The following is a 26706-nucleotide window of genomic DNA, read 5'->3' as shown; positions in this document are numbered from 1 at the left end:
CCCTCGGTGAGACGCGGGGACCCGCACCTCTGGCCGCCGCCTCCCGCTCTCCCTTGCCGAGGACCGGGTTCTTGCGAAGGAACATCTGAACCTCAAGGTAAGATCCCTGTGGGGGATGCCTGGTCCAGCAGTCTGCTGCTCTAAGCGTCCGCTGAGACGGCTAGGCAGCCTCCGAGGAAGGTCGGGCCTCTCAGGAAGCAGCGACCCCACTGGAGACCGCCGAGGGAGGAGCGGGGCCGCTGCGTACCCCGGGCGGGAGGAGGCGCTGGGGGCTCCCAGGCCGCGCCGCCAGCCTGACGCGCGGCTTTTCCCCGCCAGTGCGGCCGGGCCACCCCCGTTACGGCACGACCAGCTCCCTGTGCTCTAAGATGCTGAACGACACCACTCTCGAGGCAGGTGAGCTATGTGCCAGGTTCCTTCTCATTTTCTCTACCATTTTTCATGGGCCGGTGCGTCTATGGAGTGTATGTGTGCACGCGTGTGCGCGCCTTCTTTGGGTGGAACGTTCGTTGGATGTGTATCTGAAAAAAGATACCGCGCTTCCGAGGCTGGAAAATAAAGTCTGTTTAGAGTGTCCTAACAGGATTCCAGAAACGTGTGCTTCCCTCCTTTTGCCTTTCTCCTGAATGTCTTTGACCTTCCTCAGGCCCCGGGGGGCCACGGTACCGGGCAGAGGTCACCCAGCCGGTGAGCCGCGAGTTACTCGTGGCGTAAGGGGCTCGCCCCGGGATCCTTCAGGGAGCTGCTGGCGGGGGGGGGGGGGGGCGTCTCCTTGCTGGATGGGACGGGGTGGGGGGAAAGGGCACCATTTCTCGCCCGTGTGGGGCTTCACTGGAAATTGGCTTCCCTCACCTGTTTTTGTTCCATCCCAAAACCGCACTACTGTATCTGCGCGTGATCTTGACCGCAGCGAAGCAGGAACGGTCTCTTTATTCCCAGGGCGGTTGAGCGCCGGCGACGCGGCACCTCTCAGGTAAAGGGCTTCGGCGGTCAGAAGCGCGGCGGTCTAGGCTAGGCGGCTGCTCCTTCGGAAGAGTCCTGGGTCCTGGAGGACAGGGGTTTGCAGGGAGCAAGCTGCAGGCGGCAGGCTCTGCGAGCGGAGGGTTTCCGTGGGTACCCAGCGCTTGGAAGGGCAGGGCCCCCGCAGGAAGCGCAACGTGGGGAGCCGCAAGCAAGGGGCGCAGCTGGCGCACCTACCGACGCCCAGCTGCTGCCGAGCTCGCCAGGTACCAGCTCCGTTCCGTCCACTACCCCCCTCCACCCCGGTCCCGAAGGTGGCCCCCCTGGCAGGACCGAATCAGGCGTGCGCCCCGCCGCTCTGGTCCTGACAGCTTCGTGGTGGCGGAAGGTTTGACTATAGAGAATCCCAGTCTTCAGGAAAAATCCGGGTGTGCCTCTGGGCCATCCGCTCACCTCGCCCCTAGCGCACCCGAGGCCAGGAGAGGCTGCGCTGAGCTCGTGGCTTCCAGCTCCAGGACGCTGCTGACTTCCCTAGAGCCCTGGGGGTGCTCATTACAGTGCCAGAGCTGGTCACTGGTCCAAGAGGTGCACCTTTTAGAACCAGAGGGCTTTGCAACCAGCTTAATAGGTTTTGGAGGAAAGGCGACCTTACCCCTTTAAGGGTAAACCCGGGGGCATAGGGTCATGATCTCCAAAATTCGGGCCTAAAGAGACCTTGAAATGACCTATGCTTTCCAGGTTGCACTCCTGGTTTCTTCCCCTCTCTCAAGCTTAAAGCCTTTGCTGCCCTCTGGGCAAGGCCATGCATTCCCTTACTTTCCTTCTCCTCCCTTCTGGGGAGTTTCCTGGGCCTGGACCCTTTCCCCAGGTGGGTCTGCCAGAGTTCCAGGTTGCTTTGTTTTCCCCTCCAAGACCCCAAACCATCAATCTCAACTCCTCTGCCCCATAAAACCCAGGTGCCTGCTTTCTTGAAAGTGGCAACAATAACTGAGTGGGGGTTGGCAAGCAAAGAGAAAGGAGAGCTTAATGAATTTCATGTGCCCAATTGTGAGAGAGGGCAGTGCGTGGCCATGGGTCTGTCCCTATGCTCCTAGTAGAGCCTTTGAGTTCAGAGAGGAGACTCAAGACCCTTTCCTCCAGGTCTCAGGCTAAGGAGAGCCTCTTGCACCTGCCCCATTGAGTGAGGTGGGGGCTGAGCTCCAGGAACTGAGAAAGCCAGCACTCCAAATTTTATAGAGCACTGGAGGCCCATTCAGAGCTGGGAGTGGGGGGGAGTGCTTCCAGTCTGCAGGCCACTGGCCCCAGCCTCACCCACCCCAACCCCTAGGAGAGGTGGGAGAAGACAGAGTCACAAAGACACTCTCCCATTAAAATGTTTATCATCTTTTGAGAGTGAGGAGTAGAGAGGGATTCCCTCGTAGGCATTTTCTCAGAGCTTCAGGAAGAAAAGTTTAGGACACCCCAGGTCACAAACCCAATTCTTGAGGCAGCCCCCCCCCCCCCGCCCCACAGCTTCCTCTTTATGAACTGTGAGAGGAGGCAGGGCTAGACCGATGGTGAGCGATTTCCACAGGACTAACTAGGACCTCCCAACCTCCAGCAACAACTCTTCCCCTGCCCCCCCGCCCCCCCCCCGGTGTTCTGCAGACTCCCTGCAGTTGCTGAGAATGAAGAATCCTGGCAGTTCCTTCTTTATGGGAAGTAGCAGATCCCATCGGGTGCAGGAACTTATAACCTGTGTGTTATAAGAAAGAGCAGGCGTAGCTAGGATTTGATCTGGCTGCTGATTGCAGAAGAGACTGTATCCGATAGATGATTAACAGATATGTGTTGAATAGATGGATGAATGATTCCAGGGTTTACAGGACATCTGTGCTTGGCTACCCTGGAGAGCACCCTGGAGACGCCTCACAAGCTTCACCACGGAGTTTTTGTTAAACTATTTCTTCATGAACAGTCTCCAGAGTTTTTTGCAAGCAAGGAGCATGCTCTGGGATTCTTTGTTGTTTATGCTGAAGTGGACAAAAATCCAGTAACAGCCTAACCCAATCCCAAATACCCCCATTTGAGAAAGAGGGTTCAACATAGAAACTAAATGATTCGGGGGTGGCCTATTTAGTTTTTCTTTGGGGCTTCTTTGGGTTCATTGAATGATGTTCTTTTGGAGACCCCTCCGCTTTCTGCTCCTGCTCCTCAGCTCTGAGCCGGCTTAGCCGCTGGCTTGCTTCAAGGCAATCTGCCCCTTTGTGAGAGGACCTGCTGTCTCTGAAAGGCCCTCTTGCCCCCACCCCCTCCTCAGGAGCCCTCCGATGTGTGTGCCCTGAGCACAGGTTTGAAAAGCTCATTGATTTCCATCCAAAAGGGCTAATTACATTACTTATAGTAAATAGCAACCCTGCTGTCCATAGGGCTTCCAAAGGGGGCTGGGGGGGAGGCGGGGTGTGCTCCAGCTTAGTTCACTTGATTGGCTTCATTTCTGTGTGAAATTGTGTTTTATGATCTGTATTCTGGCACCCAGAGGACCTAAGAGCATCCAGTCTGCAAATAACATTATTTTCGATCCTGAGAAAAAAAGCTAGGGGGAAGCGTTGGGGTCTTGGGTTTCATGGAAAAAGCGACCCCAGCAGTCTCACAGGCTGCTGCTCTGGGACAGGAAGTCAGGCTGCTGCACTAGGGATGGCTTCCTCCCTCCTTCCATTCCTCCTTCCATCCTTCCTCCCCCCCCCCAGTCCTTCCTTCCTCACTCGTTCTCATTCTCATTCTCTCTTTTCCTTTCCTCCTCCTTCCTCCCGGCCTTCCTCCCTTGCTTCTTCCCTCTCTTCATTCTTCGAGGTTTGGCCATGGTTCTCTGTCGGGCTCCCCGGGGCGGGCAGAGGGAGGCGGGTCTGCCCTGAGGTCTCCAGGCTGCGTCCCGGCAGGGGAAAGCCAACGGGCACCGGTGGGAAACCGAGGCAGGCCAAAGGGAAGAAAGGCGAGGAGCGCGGTCCGGGCTTCCTCCTCTCCCATGTTAAAGCCAGGCTGGTTCCCCCCGCCGCTCCCCGCTTGGGGCCCCTAGGAGGCCTCTGGCCGTTTGAATGAATCGACAATATCAGAGGGTTGTGGACACTTTTCAACGGGGCCGGGGAGGAGCCGCCGCTAACGGGAACAGAGGGCGACAGAACCATCCCGCCTCTTGTGAGGCGCAGGTCTGCCTTTCCGCTTGTCAGCTCTCACCTTCCCCTCCTCCACAGCGAGGAGCCCTTTTCGCACCCTCCTGAGAGTGGGGGCGCCCCTGCAAGGGCAGTGGGACCAGCACGCCATGCCGCGCGCGCCTAGTGCCGCCGAGGCGGCGCGGGCGGAGCTCACCCGACTCCCGGAGCCGCTGCCCACCTTGACAAGTTTCAGGCTGGACCCTAGAAATGCCTTCAAGTCTGAATTGGGTAAGGGAATAAATCAGCCTATGGCCACAGTATGGTTATACACTCCGCGCCTACAAGTCCACGACTTGTTCCCTAAATCGGACTTTGTCAAAGAAAAACATTTTTCCCCCCCTAAAAGTAACCTGGAGAAACATAGGCTCTCCAAGCGCGCTTTTCACTTTGGGCGACGGTCCAGCGCCTCATAGGGTCGCGGGCCTTCTGAGAGGTGAGGCAAAGACATGAACTGGCAGACAGCTGCTTTTAAGTGACTTGAGGAAAACGGGATGTGGAGGAGAGGAACGAGCACTATCTCGACTTCAGTGATGTGCTTGAATTTTTGCCCAATATTTACTTATTTGAGGGTGTCAATCTGGGTCGACTGGGGACCAGAAAGTCGAGGAAGAGTGAACCCAAAGTTGGAGCTAACATTGTGTGCCCTGCGGCCGGGTCTGGTCTTGAACTCGGACTTTGGAGGCTGGCTTTCTGCATCCTGCACCGGGGCGGGGACAATAAGAACTCCTTTTCCCCTTTACAACGTGACCACTGGGAACCCTTGGAAGGATGTGTGTGTGTGTGTGTGTGTGTGTGTGTGTTGGGGGGAGGCAAAGACCCGTACTATCCCCTCCCGGATCTCCTCGCTCCCCCCCCCCTTTGTAATGTTTGTCCCCACTTGCCCATCACCAGGGGGTTGAGAGGAGTATGACAGGTCTTTGTTGTCTGAATAAAAATCCATGGCAGCTCCGGGGAGAGAACTCCTCCTACTAAATTATCAAAAATGGGCTGGCTTTAGTCTCTGAACAAATTGGACACAGCTCCGGCAGGAGCAGTCCCCAACCCAACCTACAGGCACTGGGAACTCGCAAGCAGCCAGGGACCGCTGAAAATAGCCACTGCTTTTTCTTTCTTTGCGTTCAAAACGATTTTCTTTCTTCACCAGATTCGGTTTTTCTCCCCCAGCTGCAGTTGTTCCCCATTAGTAACCCGATCTCCCGGAGCAGTAAGATTCGCCTTCTTCGCTCTCAGCCCCTGTTTGTTTGTTTTCTGCACATTTCCTTCTGCGAGCCGCTGGGCCTTTTTTTTTTTGGTCAATTTGCGAGCAGCCCAATTTCCACTCTATCTGCCTCTTCCTTCTTCTCTCTCTCTCTTCGCACCCTCTTGCCCTCTGTCGCCGAGAGTCTCGGCGCTCCCCCACCGCGCAGCCCTCTGCAGTCCCTTCGCTCCTTCGAATGAGCTGAGAGCCCGGGGCGTGTGTATATGGAAATAGTAGGGTGCCGAGCAGAAGACAAGTCGTGTCCCTTCCGTCCCCCAGCCATGCTCTTCCACGGGATCTCCGGAGGCCACATCCAAGGCATCATGGAAGAGATGGAGCGCAGATCCAAGACCGAGGCCCGCCTGGCCAAAGGCGCCCAGCTCAACGGTCGCGACGCGGTAAGGAAGTGCCCCGCGGTGGCGCAGCGCGGGGCCCGGCGCGCTGGGTTAAGACCAGCCTAGGGTTCCTGGTCCACTGGGGCTGGGGACGACGGATGGTCAGGACACCCACTCCAGGCTGGCGGGTGGGTCGTCTCCAGTCCTCCTAGGGCTGTGAAGCTGAGAAGGGGCCCCCTTTCTGACTTGAAATGTTAAGAGCTCGCTATCTCCTGCCGCAGTCGTTCCCCAGTGAACAGGGCGAGCCGAGTAGGAGGAGGTCTTCCCTGTAGACCTCAAACTTCGGTCTCCCGTGTGCCGCTTGGCTCCCGACCGTCTTCCCAGCCAGAATCGGTCGCTCTGAGAGCGAGCTGGGCGCGGGCAATGGGCCGACGGCGCGCGGCCAAGGCTCAGGGTCTAGCGGGCACTTGGCGGGAGGGGGGGGCCCTAGTCTCTGGATCTGATGACCAGACTTTCAGAGTGGACTCGGGCGCAACTGAGCCACCTTCGATTTTCCTTACAGTTGGTGCTCAGCACCCCTAAATCCAGAGATTCTCGGGGTCTCTGGCAACCCTCCAGCGAGACGGGAGTGCATTTAGCTCCCGGGTCCAGAGGGTGTGTTTGTAGAGGGAAATCAAATTAGAAAATCCGGAGGAGCACATACCCAGCCCAAGTGTGAGAACTTTTTCTAAGCCTTTAACTGTGTAATCAACTACTGTTACTACTACTATTATTCATAATCAAAAAAAGCCATGTCTGCTTAATAAAGAAAACCGATTAGTAATCTAAGTGCTTCTCTTCCCAATTACGAGCTGGAAGGGGAAAACTACAAAAGTCTCCAGAAATGATTCCAGCCAAACAGCAGTGGAGCTCTTCTGGCATCACATCGGGAATTGTAGGTCAAACTAACCCGGGTGCCTGCTCTAGACCGGTCAGCCGTGTTTTGTGATCCCACCAAATTGGGGAGTTGGTGAATGTGTCCACATTCGCAGCAGTAATGGAGTGCTGGGCCCTGGTCGGAGGAAAGGGCAAACTTGCCTTCACTTTTCCCGGCCTGCCAAAGTGTCCTGGGGAAGTCCGACCCATTGCTGCTAGTCTTGAGGGAAATCTCCATCAGTTCTTTTTCTCTTTTGTGGTTATCCTGTTGAAAAACAAAAAGCAACAACCGAAGCCCGTATTTCCTGGCTGGGCTCCGTCACAGTGAGGTTTTCCCATCCTGGGCCTTGCCTGTGGGGACCCAAGTGGGAAGCTTGACTTGGGCACTAAACAAATATTCTGGACAAAAATCTCGTGGGTATATCGATGCCACGGCAAGAGGGACTGTGCAGAGGGGCCCCGACAACGAATCATTTCTGGGGAACAGCCACTTCACAACATTCCTAGGAAAAGAACCAATATCCCTGAAAATTAGGGAACACCAGGGTATGCCAAATGTGTCCCAATCAAAACATTGTCGACTAAATTATGAGCACAGGTATAGTAATCCTCTTATTTCAAGGTTGCCTACAAGAATGTAGAGAAATAGAATTATAATAGTGTTTGGGTTTAAAACAATCTTTGCTTGTTCGAATCTCCTTTCATTCCCCAATAACAATCCCCATTGTTTCCTTCCATGTGCATTGAAAGCCACAGTTTTGGGGTTGTAATGACTCAAATTCCAGACCCCCTATCAAAGTACAGTTAATAAGTTCCCAGTTCATTTACGGAGGTTAGGAATGGCAGGGATAGCTTTAGGTTAGCCGTTGGGGTGGACGCGAACGCGGGTTCAGACAGGCACCACAGAAAGGGAGAGAGCCACAAGCTTCAAACCTTTCTCCGCCGTTTGCCGCTGCGCTGGGGCCCCGGGCCGGCGCTGCAGGGAAGCCCGCGTTGTGGGGCGCGGAGCGCTCTCCTCAGCGGTGCCCTGTGATTATCTTGCAGGGTATGCCCCCGCTGAGCCCGGAGAAGCCGGCTCTGTGCGCCGGCTGCGGGGGCAAGATCTCAGACAGGTACTACTTGCTGGCGGTGGACAAGCAGTGGCACCTAAGGTGCCTGAAGTGCTGTGAATGTAAGCTGGCCCTCGAGTCCGAGCTCACCTGCTTTGCCAAGGACGGCAGCATTTACTGCAAGGAGGATTACTACAGGTACTCCCGCCCCTACCCCTCTCGCCCTGGCACACCTGGCGGGGCCACCTGTCCGAGTCCGGGATCCCCTCCTCGTGTGTTGTCCCTTCGGGGTGTAGTCGTTGGCCTTGAACCAAGGAAAGTGTATCGCGGCCTCTGCACACGTTTTCAAGCTGCGACCCTCTGAACAGGCGCTGAGACTGAGTGAAAGAGACACCCAAGGGTTCTCAGAGAATGCCGTGCGCTCAGGAACTTCGCAGCTCGCTTGGGGAACCTGGGGAAATCCACAGAGGAGTAAACGGACGTGTCTCTTCTGAGACTTGAGCGGTTTGTTTCCGCTTCCTATGACCTGGACAAGGTCGGAGCCTCTGAACTGAGCCGGTGGCCCGGCCGGTAGCCCCTGGGTGTCAGGTTTTCGCGCGGGTGGTGGGAGACTGTAAGTGACCACAATAGGGAATAAAAACCGTTGCCAAAATCCAGCCATTCAGTTCTGAGCTCCCGTTACCGTTAGCTAGAACCCTGCCCACCAGACTGGAGAGAAAACCCAGAGGCGAGCATGCTTATTGATCCTTCCATTTGTGCGTACTGGGAAAGGCAGAACTAGCTCCGCTCTCAGCCGAAGCGAGAGAGACAGGTAAAAAAAGAAGACTCTTTCCTCTACAAAATCGCCTTTTCTGGGCTGTATCTGTCTGAATGCTTTCAGGTACACTCGCACATCCAGGAATAATAATGCTATCCTGCATTCGGAGAATATTTTGTCATCTATGAAGAGTTTTTACTTGGCATAGCAGTTTCATATCGAGTTTGCTAGTGCCGTTTTTTTGTTGTTATTGTTCTGTTTTAAATCTCCACTTTACACAGAAGGAAACTGAAGCTCAGTTACTCCATTCTTCTGATTTGAATGCACAGGTTCTTTGTCCTGGTTCACCAGAACAGGCCACTAAGCAAATAAAACTAATGTCAAAGTGGGCCCATATACTGTCCTCCGGAGACCGTCCTGGTCTCAGTCTCTGTGGGCTGCAGACCAAACTCCAGGCGCTGTGCGTGGGAGACCGCCCAGCCTTGCCTTAACCAGTGCCCTGACTCGTCTTTTTCCTTCCAGAAGGTTCTCTGTGCAGAGATGTGCCCGCTGCCACCTTGGCATCTCCGCCTCCGAGATGGTCATGCGCGCCCGCGACTCTGTGTACCACCTGAGCTGCTTCACCTGCTCCACCTGCAACAAGACTCTGACCACGGGCGACCATTTCGGCATGAAGGACAGTCTGGTGTACTGCCGCGCCCACTTCGAGACCCTTTTGCAAGGAGAGTATCCCCCGCAGCTGAGCTACACGGAGCTGGCGGCCAAGAGCGGAGGCTTGGCCTTACCTTACTTCAACGGCACGGGCACCGTGCAGAAAGGGCGGCCCCGGAAGCGGAAGAGCCCAGCGCTGGGAGTGGACATGGTCAATTACAACTCAGGTGGGTCCCCTACCCCCACCCCCGCGCAGTCCGGGCCTCCAGCTGCCCTGAGGAGGGTCCCATAGAGTTATTTCCCCATCCAAGATCTGGCTGCAGGAGGGTGCTTTGCCCAATATACCCCTTTTCTCTCACACAGAAGGAAGGGAAGGAGGGAGAGAGGGAAGGAGGGAGGGAGGAGGGAAAGAGGGAGAGAGAGAAACCTTTATTTAGGTTGTGGCAAAAAACAAAACAAAAGCAACAACAAAACAAACCCCAAAACCAAACCGAACAAGCAAACAAAAATAACAAAGAACACATCCATAACCATGGGGCTGCAGTGACTTACCCCAAGCAGGCAGAGCCAAATCCTTGTTGCCCATTAGTTAATGAGCCCATTAGTTTCTGGCTCCCACTTGGAGCAAAACAGCCCCAGGGCAATTCCTTTGTGGACGGCAAATTATGGATCCTGGAGGAGGTTTTCCTAAATACTGGGGAAAAAAAAATCTGAAGAGCCCAACCCCAGCCTGTCTAGAGGGAGTAAAGGCTGTGGTGACCAGCCCAGAGTTAATCAGGAACACAGTTGGCAGGAGTGTCGAAAAACTGATTCCCTGATCTTGGCAACAAGCTGCTTTAGGGGTGGAAATAATTCTCCACAGTTGAGCTGGTCTGAGCCTTCCCAAGCAGGTCAGGGTCTTCATCTAATCAGCTCTTCTCTGTGTCACAGACCCTCCAGACTGGGAGAACCTCCAGGTCAGGCCCACTGAGGAGGGTTAGTGGTGGCTCAGGCTGTTTTTCTGTCCTCCACCAGCTGTCCCTCTTAAAAACAAAATGTAGGCAACAGGCCAGGGAGCACACTTTCTTGATCCACATTGGGGGATGCACCCACCATTTATCTCTCTTACTCAAGCATCAATTGTAGGAAGCCTGATGCCCTACTTGCTAGGCTGGTATTTCTTGTTCTAAAGGTTGGTAAAAGTGGCAATTGTAATGGGCCTTACTAACATAACTTAACCCTGAGCAGGATCCAAGCTCTTCTTCTGAGTCCCAGCCACTAGGAAGACGTTCTAGAAAGTTCTGGTTAACTTGGTGAAAGGACAGGCCTGGCAGCTGTGGCTTCCCCCACCCTGACCCTGCTCTGGCTGGAAATCTCAGCAGGCAAAAGACTCAGGTGAAGAAAGACCATTAGGCTATGCAAGGAAGGGACTTTGGGGACCTCATTGTGGCACCCTTACTGTGCTACCATGAGTACGCCAGGAGCCTAGCCAAATGAAGCAAGTGTATCCTAGAGCAGGGGTCTTGCCTGTTTTTCTCTTCTAGTGCCCAGTGCCTGCTACGGCACCTGACATTCAATTGATGCTCAATAGCAAAGGAAAGGTGCCGAACCAGATAAGTGACCTGCCCAATGTCACACAGCCAGTGTGAACGAGTGGGAACTAAGAGTCCTGCTCTGAGTTGAAGTTTTCAGAGGAAGCCACGCGGGCCAGTGGTTGCTCCCCAGCCCTCTCCTCTGCTCCCTCCGGATTTAGCTGAAGAGCAGAGTCACAGCGCGGTGCACGCGCAGTAGGCGGCATCTCCGAGAGAGTAGGGGCCCCGAAAGCCCAGAGAGGCTGCAGTTGTCCCTAGAGGGTCGCTAAATGATGGAAAACGGCCGGCCGGTTCACTACAGACCCCACCAGGATTGGTTTGTGTGAGGACAGAGGGCGCAGCCCCGGGGTTTTGCCAACCGCCAGCCGAGGGCCGCGCCCTCGCCGCCCTCCTCCCCCCAGAGCTCGGTAGGGGGCTTTGGTTCGAGGCCACTTTGCCCAGCGCGCTTACTTCATCTCCTTTGATGCGTGGTCTCCGCGGCAGGACAGGCAGGGCACTAATTGTTCTTTATTAATAGAAGATGACATTGGAATCTCAAGTCATTCCTTAGGGCCCTAGTAAGAGAGACAGAGAAAGAGAGGATGAGAAAGAGAGACAGAGAGAGAAGGAGAGGAAGAGAGAATGGGAGAGAGACAATGAGAGAGAGGGAGACACAGACTGACTGAGGACCCACAACCAGCAAGCTCTCTGGAGAGGGGGAAAGTCCAGAAGGGGTAGAGATTTTTAGCCAAACTGTGGCAAGCCTGGCATTTTGCCTGTTCATTTCATCTAATTAGTGGAATTTGATCTCTCCTTGGATTGTATTTTATATTAGAAAGATATGGCAAATTTTAAAGACAGCAGAATTCAGCTTCTACTTCTCCGAAGAGAACTAGAGATTACACACTTACATTTTAAAAAGAACAAGGATCTTTCCCTGAGCTACCTTGGTCTTTCCTTGGCAAATTAGTGCTGCTCTAAGGTTACTGAGAAAGTTGGTGCTGCCTTGTTCATGAAGGAGGGGAAAGTTGGGGAGGCCCCTCCTAACCGGAATGAGTTCGTACATCAGGCCACTACATTGGGGATGCCTCTCAATTAATATCCACTTCATCCTTTCTGAACGCTCTCCAGAGATACTGTACGTAGTATGTTGTTCTCTGAAGTCCGATGAAAATAACCTGGAGCAAATAGTTTAAAGGTGCTTTACTAGAAATCAACCCACCATTTAAAAACAGCGTTTACAAACCTATTGCCAGTTTGTCACAAGACTAGCCAAAGAAGCCTTTCGGTGAATTAAAAGCATGTTAAAATATAGAAAATAAAATGGACTCATAGCTCTAGCTCATTATTTTAGCCTTCCTTGGATTTTACATTGATTGCGATGTCCGCTTAAATACAGTCTCATAAAGGGTAACATCGATACTAATAAAACAATTACAATGTACACATTCATATATTTTCAAAAACATGTACATAAAACATGTTTATGATTTAAAGATTGTCAGAGAAGATGTAAAAACTTGGCAAAGGTCAGTCAATGCCTTTTAATGAGAATAGTGCTAAAGTAGGTTTTACCTCTTTGTGCCTTTAATCAGGCAGATACTTTAGAAAGAGACGAAGAATCCTGAATTGAAATAAAGCCCTCCAGGGGTGGGAAGAAAATTTTAGTTCTAGGATAAGCAGCTCTTACTTGGGTAATTTAGCATTAATTTAGAGACTAAAGTTTTGCCACTTCTCTAAATCTCCCTTCTTTAGGTCCCTTCTATCCATCCAAACTTTTAAAGGGCCTGGTAGCTGTTAAATAAGTCAGCCTGGCACTGACCCCTAGTGGTCTCCCAGGGATTAGTTGGCTCACAGGAGGTCACACACCTTCGTAAGAACCACTTTCGGAGAGGTGACTGTTTCATAAGTGATTGGAAAATGGAGTATTTAGATCTTTTCATTAATGTTATAAGGCTGAATGTATTTACAGGCAGATGTTTAAGACAGTTTTAAGAGAGTTGCATTTTCATCTCATAATTCAGGCAAAAGAAACCTACAGTTACAGAAGTAGACCCTAGGGAAACACAGTCCCTTGCAAGTTTACATAACGTACTGTGGTTACACATAAGTAATTTAGGATAATGCACTAGTTACAGTTTGAAAGAAATAAATTGCTCTATTAAGTTGCATAATACAGGTGATAAAATAGTCACAGGAAAATTATATACCATAGTATGTCTTTAATCAGGAGATAACTTCACCTATTGCTTTATACAGTCAATTGTATTCTGTGTACAAAAAGCCCCATAATTTTGTTTAACGCACTAATATGTTCTGCTGAGTTTTTAATCAGTAATAATGGATATAGAATGTATATTCAGGAAAGCACTTTTATCAAACCTTACTGTAATTATTTTTCTTAAACTTTATTAAAAAACCAACTAATGATTATATAGTTAGGTTAGGAATAATATTCATTTCTCAGAAATATTACCTTGGGGCGGGGGAAATGGTTCAGGGCATTATTTAAACACCAACTTAAGTCTTCTATCCCAAGTGTAATATTCAATTTGATGTGTTATTCAGGAAAAGTTACGTGTTATACATGATAGGAATGAAATCTTATTTGAAGAAGCCTCCAATGACTAAGGGGTGCCTCTTTGACCATTTTGTTGTGGGTGCCTTTATAATCTGTCTGTGAAACATGGCTCAGTTTACTGGAGATAAGTGTAGTTTTATGGTGGGTCCTAAGATACTGTTTCATTCATTTGAGGATAGGAAAGTGCAATTCTGTAGAATATTTGAACTTGACATATCCCCCTTGGGCTGAAATAAGATAAAACATAAAATATATTCTCTGTGCTATGTCTGCGTCTATGTTACCCTTTCTGGTGGAGCTTAAGAAGTCTATGTTCACCATTCGAATGTGCATATCTGACTTGGATTCTATTTCACATTGATTTGATTTTGCATTAATATTCACTTATCATTTTATTGATGAACAAAGGGTTAAAAAATCTTGATTGAATGACTTTTGAGCTCCTGGCTTTGCTAGGCTCTGAGGATCCAAAAGTGAATATGATATAGTCCTTTCCCTCAATGAACTCACCTGCACTTTTGCCAAATACACTCTACTACTTATATATCTTCCGGAAATATAAACCAAGGCGACATTAGTTCATGCCTACTTGTGCTATACTAGGGAGAATTTCTTGTTAAATGGGTTTTATAATGCAACTGACCTCTTGTTGATGACTGCAAAGCTTCTGTGTTTCCCTCTATATACTGACTTACTGAAAACATTTTTAAAAAGTAACTCTATCCAGAGCAAAGCAAGCAGATGACATTTTAGTAAGCAGAATTAAAGAGCTAATATTAACAGATGCCAGAACTTTCTTCAAGATTCAGGTTTATTTTCACCCTAGGTGACAAGATAAAGTTGGTTTTAGGTATTCTACTATAATGCAGCAAAATGCAGGATGAACAAATCTAAATAAACATCAGATAAATATCTGAAATAAGGATTTCAAGAAAAAAAAAATTGCCGTGCCCTTTAAATTGTGAAGTTGACTGAATCTGTAAATATTTAGCAAACTCTTTTCATTTTGCAGATCATATTTACTATGCAGAGCCAGTAGGTTATTGAAGATGACCTTTTAAATGTGCAGCTTTACATCCTGGGGATAATGGCTTTCAGGCTGGGTTCAAAGGCTGGGTTGTTATCCCCCAGTGCTGAAGAGGGCTTTGCAAGGGGAGAGAAGACGCTGCTGCTCTCTGCTAGGGCCCTCAGCCCTCAGCCAGGGGTACAGCTCGCATCACCTGACATCCAGAGCAAATGGGGTCAAGATCTGAGCCTAGAAATAAGCACCCTCAGTGGCTGGAGGAGTGCTTCAGGCATCAACGGAGTGAAGAGAAATCTGGGCTCATTCTCTTGCAGAAATATTTATCAAAATAACTCCTAGGGAAAGATCTTTTCTTCCGGGCATAGCCTTATGTTATGTTAACCAGTTATGGCTTTTAGCCCTCAAAAATAATATTCTTATATATTACATAAGAAATCTGCAAACTTGTATTTCTTAACTTTGGTAGAAATTAGAATTAATTTCTCTACTGCAGACTTCTTTTCCTAAATATGATGTTGGGAGGAGATAGATGAAATTGCTCTCCCTTCTCCAGCTGCTTTTTAACTTTGTCCTCATTGGGAATGCTCTAGAGATTTAGAAACAGCTAAAAATTAGAACTGACTTTGATTCTTCCTAGATGGTAGACTTTCAGAAACTTTGAGAGATCAGAAATACTTGTTTGCCACATCCCTCATGACAAAAAGCAATGCCTTCAGGTAGTATGTCTCACTCTACAAGTGTAAACAAAATGAGGAATCTCTAAAAACTGTGTGTGGAGAGGGGGTTGGGGTGGGGTGCTGATATTAAATATATTTATTGGAGAAGGTTGTTTTCTTTTTACTGTTGGGTTTGTTTCACTCCTACTTTACTGTCCTCAGTTGCCAATTGAGTTGATTCTAACTCATGGCAACTGTAGGTGTGTCAGAGTAGAACTGAGCTCCATTGGGTTTTCACTTTTTGGAAGCAGATCACCAGGCCTCTAAGGTGCCTCTGGTTGGTGGGTTTGAACTGTCAATCTTTTAGCTAGTAGTCTAGCGCTTAACCCTTTGTGTCATCCAGGGACTCCTTCCCACTCTACATGTTTGTGCCATGGAGTCAATTCTGACTCTTAGTAACCCTACAGATCAGGGTAGAACTGCCTGAAATTTTTACAGGAGCAGATCTCCGGGACTTTTCTCAGCTCAGCGGCTGGTGGGTTCGAACTACGTACCTTTCAGCTTAGCAGCTGAGTACTTAACCATTGCTCCACCGGGGTTCCTTTTCCATTCCATTATTTAGGGCTTATTTATCTTCCCCAGCTTTTCTAGCAACCGTTAAGCAAAAGAGATGACTTATGTATTATTTTTCTATTGTATAAACTATGGTTTTGTCCACACAAATAGGCTAGTTTGGCTGACTTTGGCAATTAACCTCTTGCTTTTTGTCCAGACGCTGCTCATAATTGAATCGAGGGCCTTTTTTCACTGTTGCTTTATTACCCTAGCATTATCATACAGCCTGCAACCATTTCAGCTAATGAGGGCGTTTCCCCTGAGCAGTTGTTTGTTCACTGTTACGGCAATAGGTTGTAACGAGAACGAGGCAGACCACTTGGACCGGGACCAGCAGCCTTACCCACCCTCTCAGAAGACTAAGCGCATGCGGACCTCCTTCAAGCACCACCAGCTTCGGACCATGAAATCCTACTTTGCCATCAACCACAACCCAGATGCCAAGGACCTCAAGCAGCTTGCCCAGAAAACAGGCCTGACCAAAAGAGTTTTGCAGGTAAGAACCTCCATCCTTGGCTGTGCGTACATCTCCCTTCCCCCGCCAATGAAAACAGTTCTCTTCCCTGTTTAGAGCGATACAGATATTTGCTATACTGCTGCTCATTAGTTTATCTTAGTTATCTCCCTAGAGGGTGTACTGAGATTTTGTGGGGGCTTTTACCAGAGGGTGCCCAAAGAGAGACCCAGGGTCTTCTGAAATGCAGCAGTCTCCCTACAGATGGGGAGACCGGCCCACCAACACCAGCATAGCTTGTCTCCCGGCTCTGCAAATATGGATGATGTTATTTGTACAAGTTGTGGCTCTCGAAATTTACATTCACGTTAGGCTCAATGCATAGGCTTGTGGGGGGGACCTGATGTTGCTGTCTTCAGCAAACTCTTGGCAGTCTCACTCACGTGTTATGACCTTCCAAATTCAGGTTGACCCCTATTTTCAACTCCTGAAAAGCCAAAAGTATGGTTAGTGTGTCAGCAACCAATTGGGGCAAGTATTTTCCCATCCTAAGAAACCATATTTAAATATTGATATGTAAGACTTAGTTCTGCTGCTCAATTGCTTCCCTAAACTCATCACGGCATCTCTATAAGAAGGTACGAGGAACAAAATTAAAGTAGGTTACTGTGGGTCACCTGTGATCCTCTCCCACTTTTCAGGGACAACTAATAAGCGTTTTAATTCTGCTAACCCGTTTAGGGATGCCTGTACTTTGCGGCTCCGAAAGAATTTTTACTCAAAGAATACTACTTATTGCATGTCAGCTTGAAGTCTGTCTCAGTGAGGTTTATTTCACATGGGTGATTCTTACTTTGAGATACTTTCAATGACCCTGTCTCTCCCCCATTCTCAAAGGACATCGATTGAGGAGGCAGGGTGTATTTTCCCCTCTTTCTCTCTGTGCCTGTCCATGCTATCTCCACGTAATCACCAGTTGCCCCAAGTGGCACTTGTTAATGCTGGGGGGAAATATGTGCAGCTGAGAGAGAATAAATCTGTAGTATTACTTGAATTACTTTTTTAGAAAGCAAAAAAACAAAAACAAAAAACCCCAAAACATAGCCCCCTTTCTCTCTAGGAAAAAATAAACAATTATATTTAAAAAGAGAAAAATATATCCCAAAAAGAGAGAGAGAGAGAGAGAGAAAAGAAACATAAAAACAAACATCGGTAAAGCAATCAATTGGGATTGGTTTGCAGGTTTGGTTCCAAAACGCACGAGCCAAATTCAGAAGGAACCTTTTGCGGCAGGAGAATGGGGGTGTTGATAAAGCTGATGGCACGTCGATTCCGGCCCCGCCCTCAGCAGACAGCGGCGCTCTCACTCCACCCGGCACTGCGACCACTTTAACAGACCTGACCAATCCCACTATCACTGTAGTGACATCCGTGACCTCTAACATGGACAGCCACGAATCCGGAAGCCCCTCACAAACTACCTTAACGAACCTTTTCTAACATTGGATTTTTTTTTTAAATTCTTCCTCTTCTTTTTATTATTATTCTAATTATTATTATTTTATTATTTACAAGACTTTTTTTTTTTTTTACTAAACCCACGAGATATTTGGGAAATAAAAACACAACAGCTTGGTGTGTAGCATCTGCAGCCATTTGGCAAATGAGTTTCAGTGAACATATTTTGTCTGCAAACTGTATTTGGATTTTTTTTTCTTTAATTAGGAATTTCAGTCGGTAAGGAGAGTTTTTGAATTATTCTAATAAGTGCCTCTTAAAATTGTATGTTACTTATTTCCAGAATCTCGAAGAAAAAAAAAAAAAACCAAAAAAACCAAACCTGTATTATGATGGACAAATAGTCATATTCCCAGTTAAATTACTAGGTAAATAATCAGATAATTAATCAGTTACTTTTAAAACCTTGTTATTGTATGTGTACTTATGGAATTTTGCAAACTTCACATTTAAAAATAATTAAAAGTGAAAAGTGTTGGTTAGTTCCCATTTCTTACACGAATTGTCAATTCAAATGAGGAATATGATTAAACCAAAGTATTATTAACTCTAGCAATTTTAAATATTAATGATTAATTGGGTCAGAAATCTCTTGCAGGAATGTGACTTTTCCTTCTTTTAGGGCTGTAAAACCCAACAAAACTTTTTATGTAGTTGTTTTTCAATATTTGAAAAAATAAACTTCCTGAGTATCCCTGAAAACTCTACATAGAATTTTGAAATTCTCTACTTCTAATCTCCAGAAGCTAAAAATGAAAATTGTGAAACCATTCTTTCTACATTATTTTTTTTCCCCCAGGGAAAATGGAAATAAGCAAAATATAATTTTTTAAGAAGTTTGAAAAATTGGTTTAGTATAGTAGCTTTATTCATTGGCTTCAGATGTACCATAAGATTGTATCTGAAATTCTATATGAATAATGTTTAAAAGCAAACAAACTTAGTAGACTAATATCAAGGGTGAGAATTCTTTGGTTTTGTTTTGCTTTGTTTTACTTTGGCACAGGATGATACATGTGTAGAAGAAAAATTTTTCTGGCATTAAAGATTTGAAGTTATTAGTCTTAAAGTAGATAAACTCAGAAGCCTTGTGGATGCTGATCTGAATATATTTCCTCGTTTACAGTAGCATTTTTTCCCCTTTTAATTTAATCTAAAAATCTTAATGGTCTGGGCAGTGGTGAATGTTCAACTATATGCTTCTGTTGTAGTTAAATACCAATTAGATTGTGGATTTCCTAAAAAAATAAAAAAGAAGTCAAGATATATGTCTTGCTTTAGTGGATTGTTAACAATAACTTTGCACATATTCTCCACTTTTTGGACCCCTTAAATCTCCTCTGGTGGTCGAAGTGGTTATTTAATAGATTTTAAAGGTGTCCTTCCGGCTGTATAAATGTGTGGTTAAATATTGACAGTTCACTGCCCACATTAAAGTGCATTATTGTAACTTTTGCTCAGGGTCTTTAGAAAATTAGCACAGAAAGTAGCTTATTTTTAAAAAAAAGATGATGGAAGAGAAGTTAACACTGTAACAGAAGAAAGGTGTGATTGCCATTATATATTTAGCAAGTGTGGTTATCATCTTATATGGAGCTTAAATCTTGACTTTTCATATTTCTATTACATTTTGGGCATTTACCACTGACCAGACCAAACAACCTTGGTAAGGCTGAGATCTTATTAATACACTTTTACAGGTAAAATATTGATACTTACAAATTTTGTTCTTTGACAGAACAATATATGGTACTATAGATCTACTTTATTAAGTAGACTAATTATAACTCAGTTCTCCTATGTGCCTTATGATATAACTTGGAAGTAAGTTTGTGAAAAATCAGGATATGTGTGTTGTTTGTTAAATTAACTGTTTTAAGCCCTTTTGACACCTCACTAGTTTTGTACTGTTTTACCTCTTATTTCTGAAATTCTTTTTATGGTGTATCCTGTTAGAGGGGACAAACATGTCATAGAAAGCAGTTGTGCACTCTTTCAAATATAGTTGATAAATTCAATAATCTTACATATTGAGCTTCGTGTTTATAGTACAGTAAGTGGTCTAGCAAAATTGTCCATGTTTCTTTGTTTATTGATAAATGCATTGTATAGAAACTATTGCCCCTAAATATTTATGGACCAAACAATTGTGATATATCCTATTAAATTTGTGTGAATAAACCATTTTGAATCTAAGGAGTTTTATTTCCCATCAATTTTATTTAAGGTTTAACTGTGCTAGTGTATATCCAGTATCTATATCTGAAAGATATTAAAATGGTGATACAAAAAATTTTTTAATACTCAAACATACAAATAGATTTTAGATTTCCAAACTTCTGATTCATATATTAAATGTACACACCATTGCATCTGCAATGTAATTCTACCTAGAATTACCTTTAAAATATATTTGCTTATAATAAAAGTAATGCCCCACTGATTTGACTCAGTTCAATTTTTAGAATAAAAAAAAAGATAATCAGCAGATAAAGTAATTGCATGAGAAGAAACCTTAAATTTGATTAAGATTTGATGCTAGGTCTATTGAGCACAAATGGATATTTGTAAATCTAAATAGAAATTGCAGACCCCTAAAAGCCAAGCTGCTCTGTAGTTAATAAATTGTCACTATGATTTTTTTCAGGGAGAACAAATCTTGGGGCATTACAGCCAAACATCCCGACGTTTGAAAATTCCCTAAAGTATTAAAAGAAGGGGAAAAGTTTGATCGGAAATCCACTGCAGTGAAGACAAAGAGAATCTTAGGTTATGATAATCATACATTTAAAAATCTGTTGAGCCAAAAAAAAAAAGAGAGAGAGACAGATTTAAATGTCATTGACTGAATGTTAACAAAACAAAACTTTTGTTCTTTATGGTGTCTGACACAAATGAAGGCTTAAAATTACGTGGTTCGAAACAAAATTAGATAAATTGTGTATCAGTCAGAGCAATCTGGCTGTGATACACTCACCCATACTTGAAGAAAATTATTATTGAAAAAAACTCCACACATTTGTCAAGCACAAGTAGCTGTAAAATAAAAGTCCAAAAACATTCATTCCACTTGCTTGCTAATGTATATTAGTACTATCTGTTAACGGCATTTTTCAATTGTAAATTCAAAGAAGAGCGATCACTCCTTTAAGAGTTATAGGGATCAAAACCCAGTCATTTTAGTCTTATTGTTTATTCTTTTTCAAACGGAAAACTCTGCATGTATTTTTACATCTGTCATCTCTAGTGTACATCTCTGTATGATGACTTCCCTTTGCTGTTTCTTGTATGATAAATAGCTTTCATTAATAAACATTTTATTTGATGCAAACATAGTTAACTTTATGTTAAACACACACTGTTGAACTTAACTTTAAACACTGTTCTAAGAGGCAGCATGGTACATTTCCAACTTGTTATACTTAGGAAAAAGTCCAAACAGTGTAATGAGGTTAAAGGCTGGTAGTCTAGGATGAAATTATGGAAACCCTGGTGGCATAGTGGTTAAGTGCTATAGCTGCTAACCAAAAGGTCATTAGTTAAAATCTACCAGGTGCTCCTTGGAAGCCCTATGAGGCAGTTCTACTCTGTCCTATATGGTCACTATGAGTTGGAATCGACTCCAAGAGAGTGGGTTGGGTTGGGATGAAATTACTTCCTTGGCTTTTAGTTTTCCATGACTTATTTTCATGTTATATCTAATTGACACATGTATTAAATATATATATTAAAAAGCAAAGAAAACTCAAATTATAACAAAAATAAACCTCAGAATAAATTGTCATGTACAATTTCAGCAACATTTTTAGATTATTAGGGTAAAATTGATGGATCCTTTATAAGTTTACATGTTAGCTATGCAATGAGCAAATTTATTGACATATACAAATATATTCTGAACTATGAAAAGACTGATCTTTGCCTAGTTCCAGTTACATATGATATTATAAGCAAAGGAGCAAGTGGAAAGAAAAATATTTAGGAATGAGGTTTTAAATTGTTAAAGGGAGTATTTGAAGAATTTTTTAAACTCTTCCTATTTAGCTGTATATCCAAAGCATATGTTAAACAAATTAACATATAAATACTTTCCAGAAAATTTTTCATTATGATGAAATTTTTATTATATACAAATGAATCCTATGTAAATGATGTAAGCTTTATGAATGACAGACATTAAATATTTCACTTACATGTATTCTCAGAATTTTGAATGTTTTCTTAAATGCTTTCGCTTCCTGAATACTAAAAATATATATATATATAAAAAGGGAGAATGCAACTTAGGACTACTAATAAAAAAAGCAAGGCACAGTGACAAGTAGCCTATTTCGAGTGATCATGAAACATGTTGGTTTTGTCAGTAACTTGAATGTTTATGCCTCATTGAAACCTCATCCATGGCTACAGCAACTTAAGTAGATTTTCCAATACATTTCCAGCCAGTTAATTCAAATCTCTGTCCTACAGCTTTGCCTTCTTTCCATGTTCTGTCACCTATGGCAGTTCGGTTTAGAAAAATTTTGGAACTTCGCCTGGTTTTACAGACCTTTAAACATTTGTCTGGTATGTGAAATGTGGGAAAAGACCAAGGGGGGAAAGAACATAACTGAAATTAGACATCTGAAAAAAATAATACAAATTTGAAACAGGCACATTTTTAAAAAAGTAAAAGCAAGAAGCACTAATTATACGAGGGGGCGGGGATGGAAAAAAGCCGGCAACGTAGAGCAGGAGGTCGATCTCGCTTTCCCGTGATGCACCTCGGTCTTGGAGTCCGGGCAACGGCTGCTTATTGTTTGGCGTGGGATGGAGGAACGTGGGCTTCTTAACTGGGAGCCGGGCACTAGATTTTTATAGCTCTACCGCCCAAATGCCTGGGCTACTCGAACTCCTGGCAAATTGATGTTGGGCAAAAAAAGCTTTATTGAGAGTTAGCGTCTGATAGCTCTGGGTGAGAGTACCCACCCACCTTAATGCTGACTCACATAGTGGGTAGGTTTTTGATACCTCAAATAAGGATAAAACTCCATCAAAAAAGGATCCAAAGCAAATGCTTTTGAAACCTCCTGATTTTTTTTTTTTTAAGCCGCCTAAAAAGTATATAGCTTTACTGGATAAAACCCCAATGGAACCCAGTTTAGCAATGTAACTGCACATTCTTTACAATAACCTTTCTTCAGTCAAAACGTTTTATAAGCCAAATATAAATATCATCCTCTTCTCTGTTGCAATGTGCCTGTAAGGGGTTTCATGGGGTAAGCGTTAGAGGTGGAAAGTTCTGGAGTGGAAAACCTGGAGTCATGTCATTCTAGGCTCTTAAGGAGGATATTAGAATATCCTTGTTATAAAAATACATATATAAGCACCAAATTTTGCATAGAGTTTTGCTACTTAATTTTCAGCTGTTGTAGTCAATGCTAGCTTAACTTGTAGAGAGATTGTGTATTCTTGAGGTGGTTTAATACCTTTTACATTTTATATTCTCTAGACACCAGAATAAAATAAGAACATTAGGACTTAGTCCAAATTGGAGAAATTGCATGCTATTTTCTTTGAAACTACACTATAGGTGAACTCTGGATTGGCCTTTTGAATCTATTTTATATTTTAATAACTGAGAGCCAACTCTGAATATTCAAATAAATAAAAACTCTCTGACGTAAAACCACAGTCCTTTGTTTTACAGCCAGTGTCAAATATAGGGAATTATTTTCTTTATGGTGTGCTGTTGGTTTTAAAGCATTTTTACAAACTCTAATCGGCCTTATAACTTTCTTTCAAAATAATATGATCGTTTACCTTATTTTCAAAATCAGTTGTATCTCCAAGTTAATGTATTATTTTTAATGCCCTCTGGGAAAATTTCAATTTTATCTGTTTCCATAGCAAAAAAAAAAAAAGGAAAGTTCAGAAATGTGCATGGTAGTCTCAGGAAAGTCTGTGACTATGATGTGAGTAGCAATATAATCACCACGACTAAATTTCTTCTTAACTGTATTGCAAAATGGTTGCTGTTTTTATCTAATGTCACTCCCCGCTTCCAGCATTTCTTTGTGAATATGAATATAGTAGTGGTTCCCTTATGATGCATCACAACAAGTTTTATTCCCTTGGATTATCATTTTTGCTTCTTTGCACTACATTTTATCTTGTGCTAAAAAGCAGGCAAGAAGAAAGATCCAGGTATTAGTCATATGTAGAAAGCTCCTGGTGTGCATTTCTGTGTCCTTTTTCCTCACATAATTGTCAGGAATGATTTTTTTCTTTTGGAGCTTCGTGTTTACATTTTGCATGATCTTATAAATTAATGTGAAGAGTAACTGGATACCTTTTATGGCTATTTGAAAATAAAATTTGGTACAAATAAGATGCTCCAATCTGTGTTGCCTCATATTATGCATGAATATTTTAATTATTTCTGGGCTTTCCCATTGAGCCAGAAAATATTAACCTTAAAGGATATCTCAGTTGTTATTTATGACAAATAGACAAAGACGAAGAAATTCAAAGGTGAGTTTGCCTTTACTTAATCATTCTTATTCTCCTTTTTTTACTTTTCCAAGGCAACAAAAAATCATGATGGGCTATTAGCTGTAACTTTGACATTCAAGGATTTTGACAGCTTGCATCACATAAAGTATACATTTATTATTCAGTAAACTTAAATTCTATAGAATAAATGCCCTTTCTGAAAAGTGATTTTTGAAAAGCACAAAGGTATTTCAGGATTTCAAGGAGCTACAAACAAGTAAAGAGAGGGTTTCCAGAAGGAAAATAGAGTGGAAAGTCGTTTTTTAAGTGGTATTTGTGGTATTTACCTGATTTGACCTAGATGCTTTATAGGAATTCTAAAAACTATAAAAAACACTTAGAATGTTTCGATATAAATGATTAAACCGTAATATTCTTCTGTGATATAAATTGAGAAGCTTATTTTATAAGTACAATCATATTATTTATTTATATTAAATTATATATACTAATTATATGTTATTCTAATTATATTATTGTTTGATTTTGTAGATCTAAGGTCTCTGACCCAGATGTTTTAATGACAAGGAGATGTTTATGTTTCAAAGAGTTCTAATATAGTTCTGTATTTAGTTTTTTTAAATTCAGCATCGTGAAGCGTGTGAGCGTGTTATTTTGAATGTATAAAAGACATTCTTAAGAAGGAGGAATCATGTCTTCTAAACCCAATTTTTAATTAAAAAAAAAAAGAAATCAAAATAATGGAATTTTCCTTCAGTTGGAGATGTCATAATAGGCCTACTTTTTGTTAGCCTGACACAAAGCACCATTCCTGAAAGCCTTCCCGCTGATCTAAGTTCTGGGTAGGCTACTGTCTTCATTGGGATTGGTTGTAACTACTTTTTACTGGAATTACATTTCTGTTTGGGTAATGTTCAACCACGTTTGACTAATGCTTATAATTCAACATAAACAGCCACACAAAAAATACAGTTTTTGTTGGGATAAATAGTTAAATTTGCTTCTTCTATTAAAAGAGGCACAGTAGACACAAAAGTTTCCTTCACAATTCAAAGAGGATGTTTTGGTTTGAATTGGGCATTATCAGTTAAGGTAGCTGGACCTCAATGAGTTCCTTAGCGCACGTTAAGTATAAATTTGTCAAACTATCCACATAAACATACACATAAGTATACATCATGACATGCTAAATGTGCATATTATCTATAGATAGAACTAGGATGAGAGGTTTACCCAGAGACGTGTTACCACATATACAACGTCAACAGCCTGAGTACCTAATTATTAAATGTTAGATTATGAAGAATTTGGAATCAGCTTCGATGTTTATTTTCCTAAAGGACCTGGTGTTGAAAATATCACCAGAAAAAATGATCACCGTGAGCTTTGTTTTTATTTTCACTGACTCAGATATGGATAAACTCCTGGAATCACTCTGCGTACTGGAAAGAGTCTTACTAGATTGTCTGGTTCAAATGTGCATTCTTTTGCAGGTGAAACAGAAACCCCTCAAACAGATGTGTGTTGTTACCAGTTCAGAGACAATTTCAGGCCTTTCTCAAAAAAATATGGGTATCAGTAGTTTCAGTTTAGTCTTTGCAGTTTTATTCTTTTTTACCATTGCTGAAATAACCTATTGCAGCAATGTATCTACCACTAATACCTCTTATTTATTGCTTCTGTATTGTTACTGCAGTTTATATTCTATTTATAAAGATTGCAATTATATTGCTTCTCGGCCTTTTGGCTAAAATCAAGTGTAGAAAGATTACAATTATTATAAAAAATGACAGTTATTACTGGATAGCATTTTTTTTTAATTCATTTATTGAGCTTTAGGAGAAAGTTCACAAATCAAGTCAGTCTGTCATACAAAAAGCCATACATGCCCCGCCGTGCGCTCCCAGCTGCTCTCCCCTTAATGAGACAACACATTTCTCCTCTCTACCCTGTATTCCCCGTGTCCATTCAACCAGCTCCTGTCCCCCTCTTCCTTCTCATCTCACCACTAGACAGGAGTCGCCCACATAGTCTCATGTGTCTGCTTGAGCCACGAAGTTCACTCCTCCCCAGCATCATTGTCTATCTTATAGTCCAGGCCAATCCCTGTCTGCAGAGTTGGTTTGAGGAATGGTTCCAATCTTGGGCTATCAAAGGGTCTGGGGACCATGACTGTCAGGGTCCCTCTGGTCTCAGATCATTAAGCCTGGTCTTTTTACTAGAATTTAAGATCTGCATCCCACTGTTCTCCTGCTCCATCAGGGATTCTCTGCTGTGTTCGCTGTCAGGGCAGTGATGGGTGGTAGCTGTTGATAGCATCTTTTATAGATGTTCACAGCGACTATTCGGCTCATCAATTGCTCACCATCATTCCTCTTAAATTCTCTTTCCCCTCACTTCCTTTCCCATGATACGATTGAACCACTGTCTTTAAAGCTATTAATGATCTTTCTTACCCACATCATGGCATTTCCACTGTCCCTATTCACATTTACTTTTGTGCTGGATTTTGTACCACTTTTCAGTTGCTTCTCTTTAAAACTCTTCCCCAGATTCACAGGCAACGAACGCACCTGCTGCCTCTTTCTCTGTTCTGCTGACTCAGAGCCAGTACATCACAGTCCAGCCCCTGGGATCTCCTCTCTGCTCAGCTCCACATGCTTCCCTGGAAGCAGTATTTATTCTTAAAGTTTCAACTTTTTAGTGATGACTCCAAAT

At 44.1% G+C, this 26706-nt stretch overlaps 1 protein-coding gene across 4 annotated transcripts; it reads left to right on the top strand.

Moving 5' to 3' along the window:
- Nucleotides 1–368: 368 nt before the first annotated feature.
- LHX9 (LIM homeobox 9) lies at nucleotides 369–20197 on the top strand. 4 transcript variants are annotated; one of them, XM_003410201.4, is made up of 6 exons: nucleotides 369–396; nucleotides 5668–5786; nucleotides 7683–7885; nucleotides 8967–9322; nucleotides 15815–16017; nucleotides 17218–17705. In XM_003410201.4, the coding sequence occupies exons 1-6, from the start codon at nucleotides 369–371 to the stop codon at nucleotides 17473–17475; spliced, it is 1167 nt and encodes a 388-aa protein (XP_003410249.1). In that variant the 3' UTR covers nucleotides 17476–17705. The 4 variants fall into 4 exon arrangements, with proteins under 4 accessions (XP_003410249.1, XP_064129509.1, XP_010588489.1 ...); XM_003410200.3 differs by lacking the exon at nucleotides 369–396 and adding an exon at nucleotides 14616–14621 and having other exon boundaries at nucleotides 5663–5786; XM_064273439.1 differs by lacking the exons at nucleotides 369–396; nucleotides 17218–17705 and adding an exon at nucleotides 20141–20197 and having other exon boundaries at nucleotides 5613–5786.
- The last annotated feature ends 6509 nt before the right edge of the window (nucleotides 20198–26706 follow it).

This window comes from Loxodonta africana, chromosome 20, assembly GCF_030014295.1.
Source record: "Loxodonta africana isolate mLoxAfr1 chromosome 20, mLoxAfr1.hap2, whole genome shotgun sequence".
Classification (NCBI taxonomy): Eukaryota; Metazoa; Chordata; class Mammalia; order Proboscidea; family Elephantidae; genus Loxodonta; species Loxodonta africana.
The sequence above is the reverse complement of the archived record's forward strand: the minus strand, read 5'-3'. Positions and strand labels throughout refer to the sequence as shown.

Coding starts and splice junctions, on each gene's coding strand:
- LHX9 (XM_010590187.3), top strand. CDS start 5,613: ATGGAAATAGTAGGGTGCCGAGCAGAAGACAAGTCGTGTCCCTTCCGT. Junction 7,886..8,966: donor TGCAAGGAGGATTACTACAG/GTACTCCCGCCC, acceptor TTTTCCTTCCAG/AAGGTTCTCTGTGCAGAGAT. Junction 16,018..17,217: donor TGACCAAAAGAGTTTTGCAG/GTAAGAACCTCC, acceptor ATTGGTTTGCAG/GTTTGGTTCCAAAACGCACG.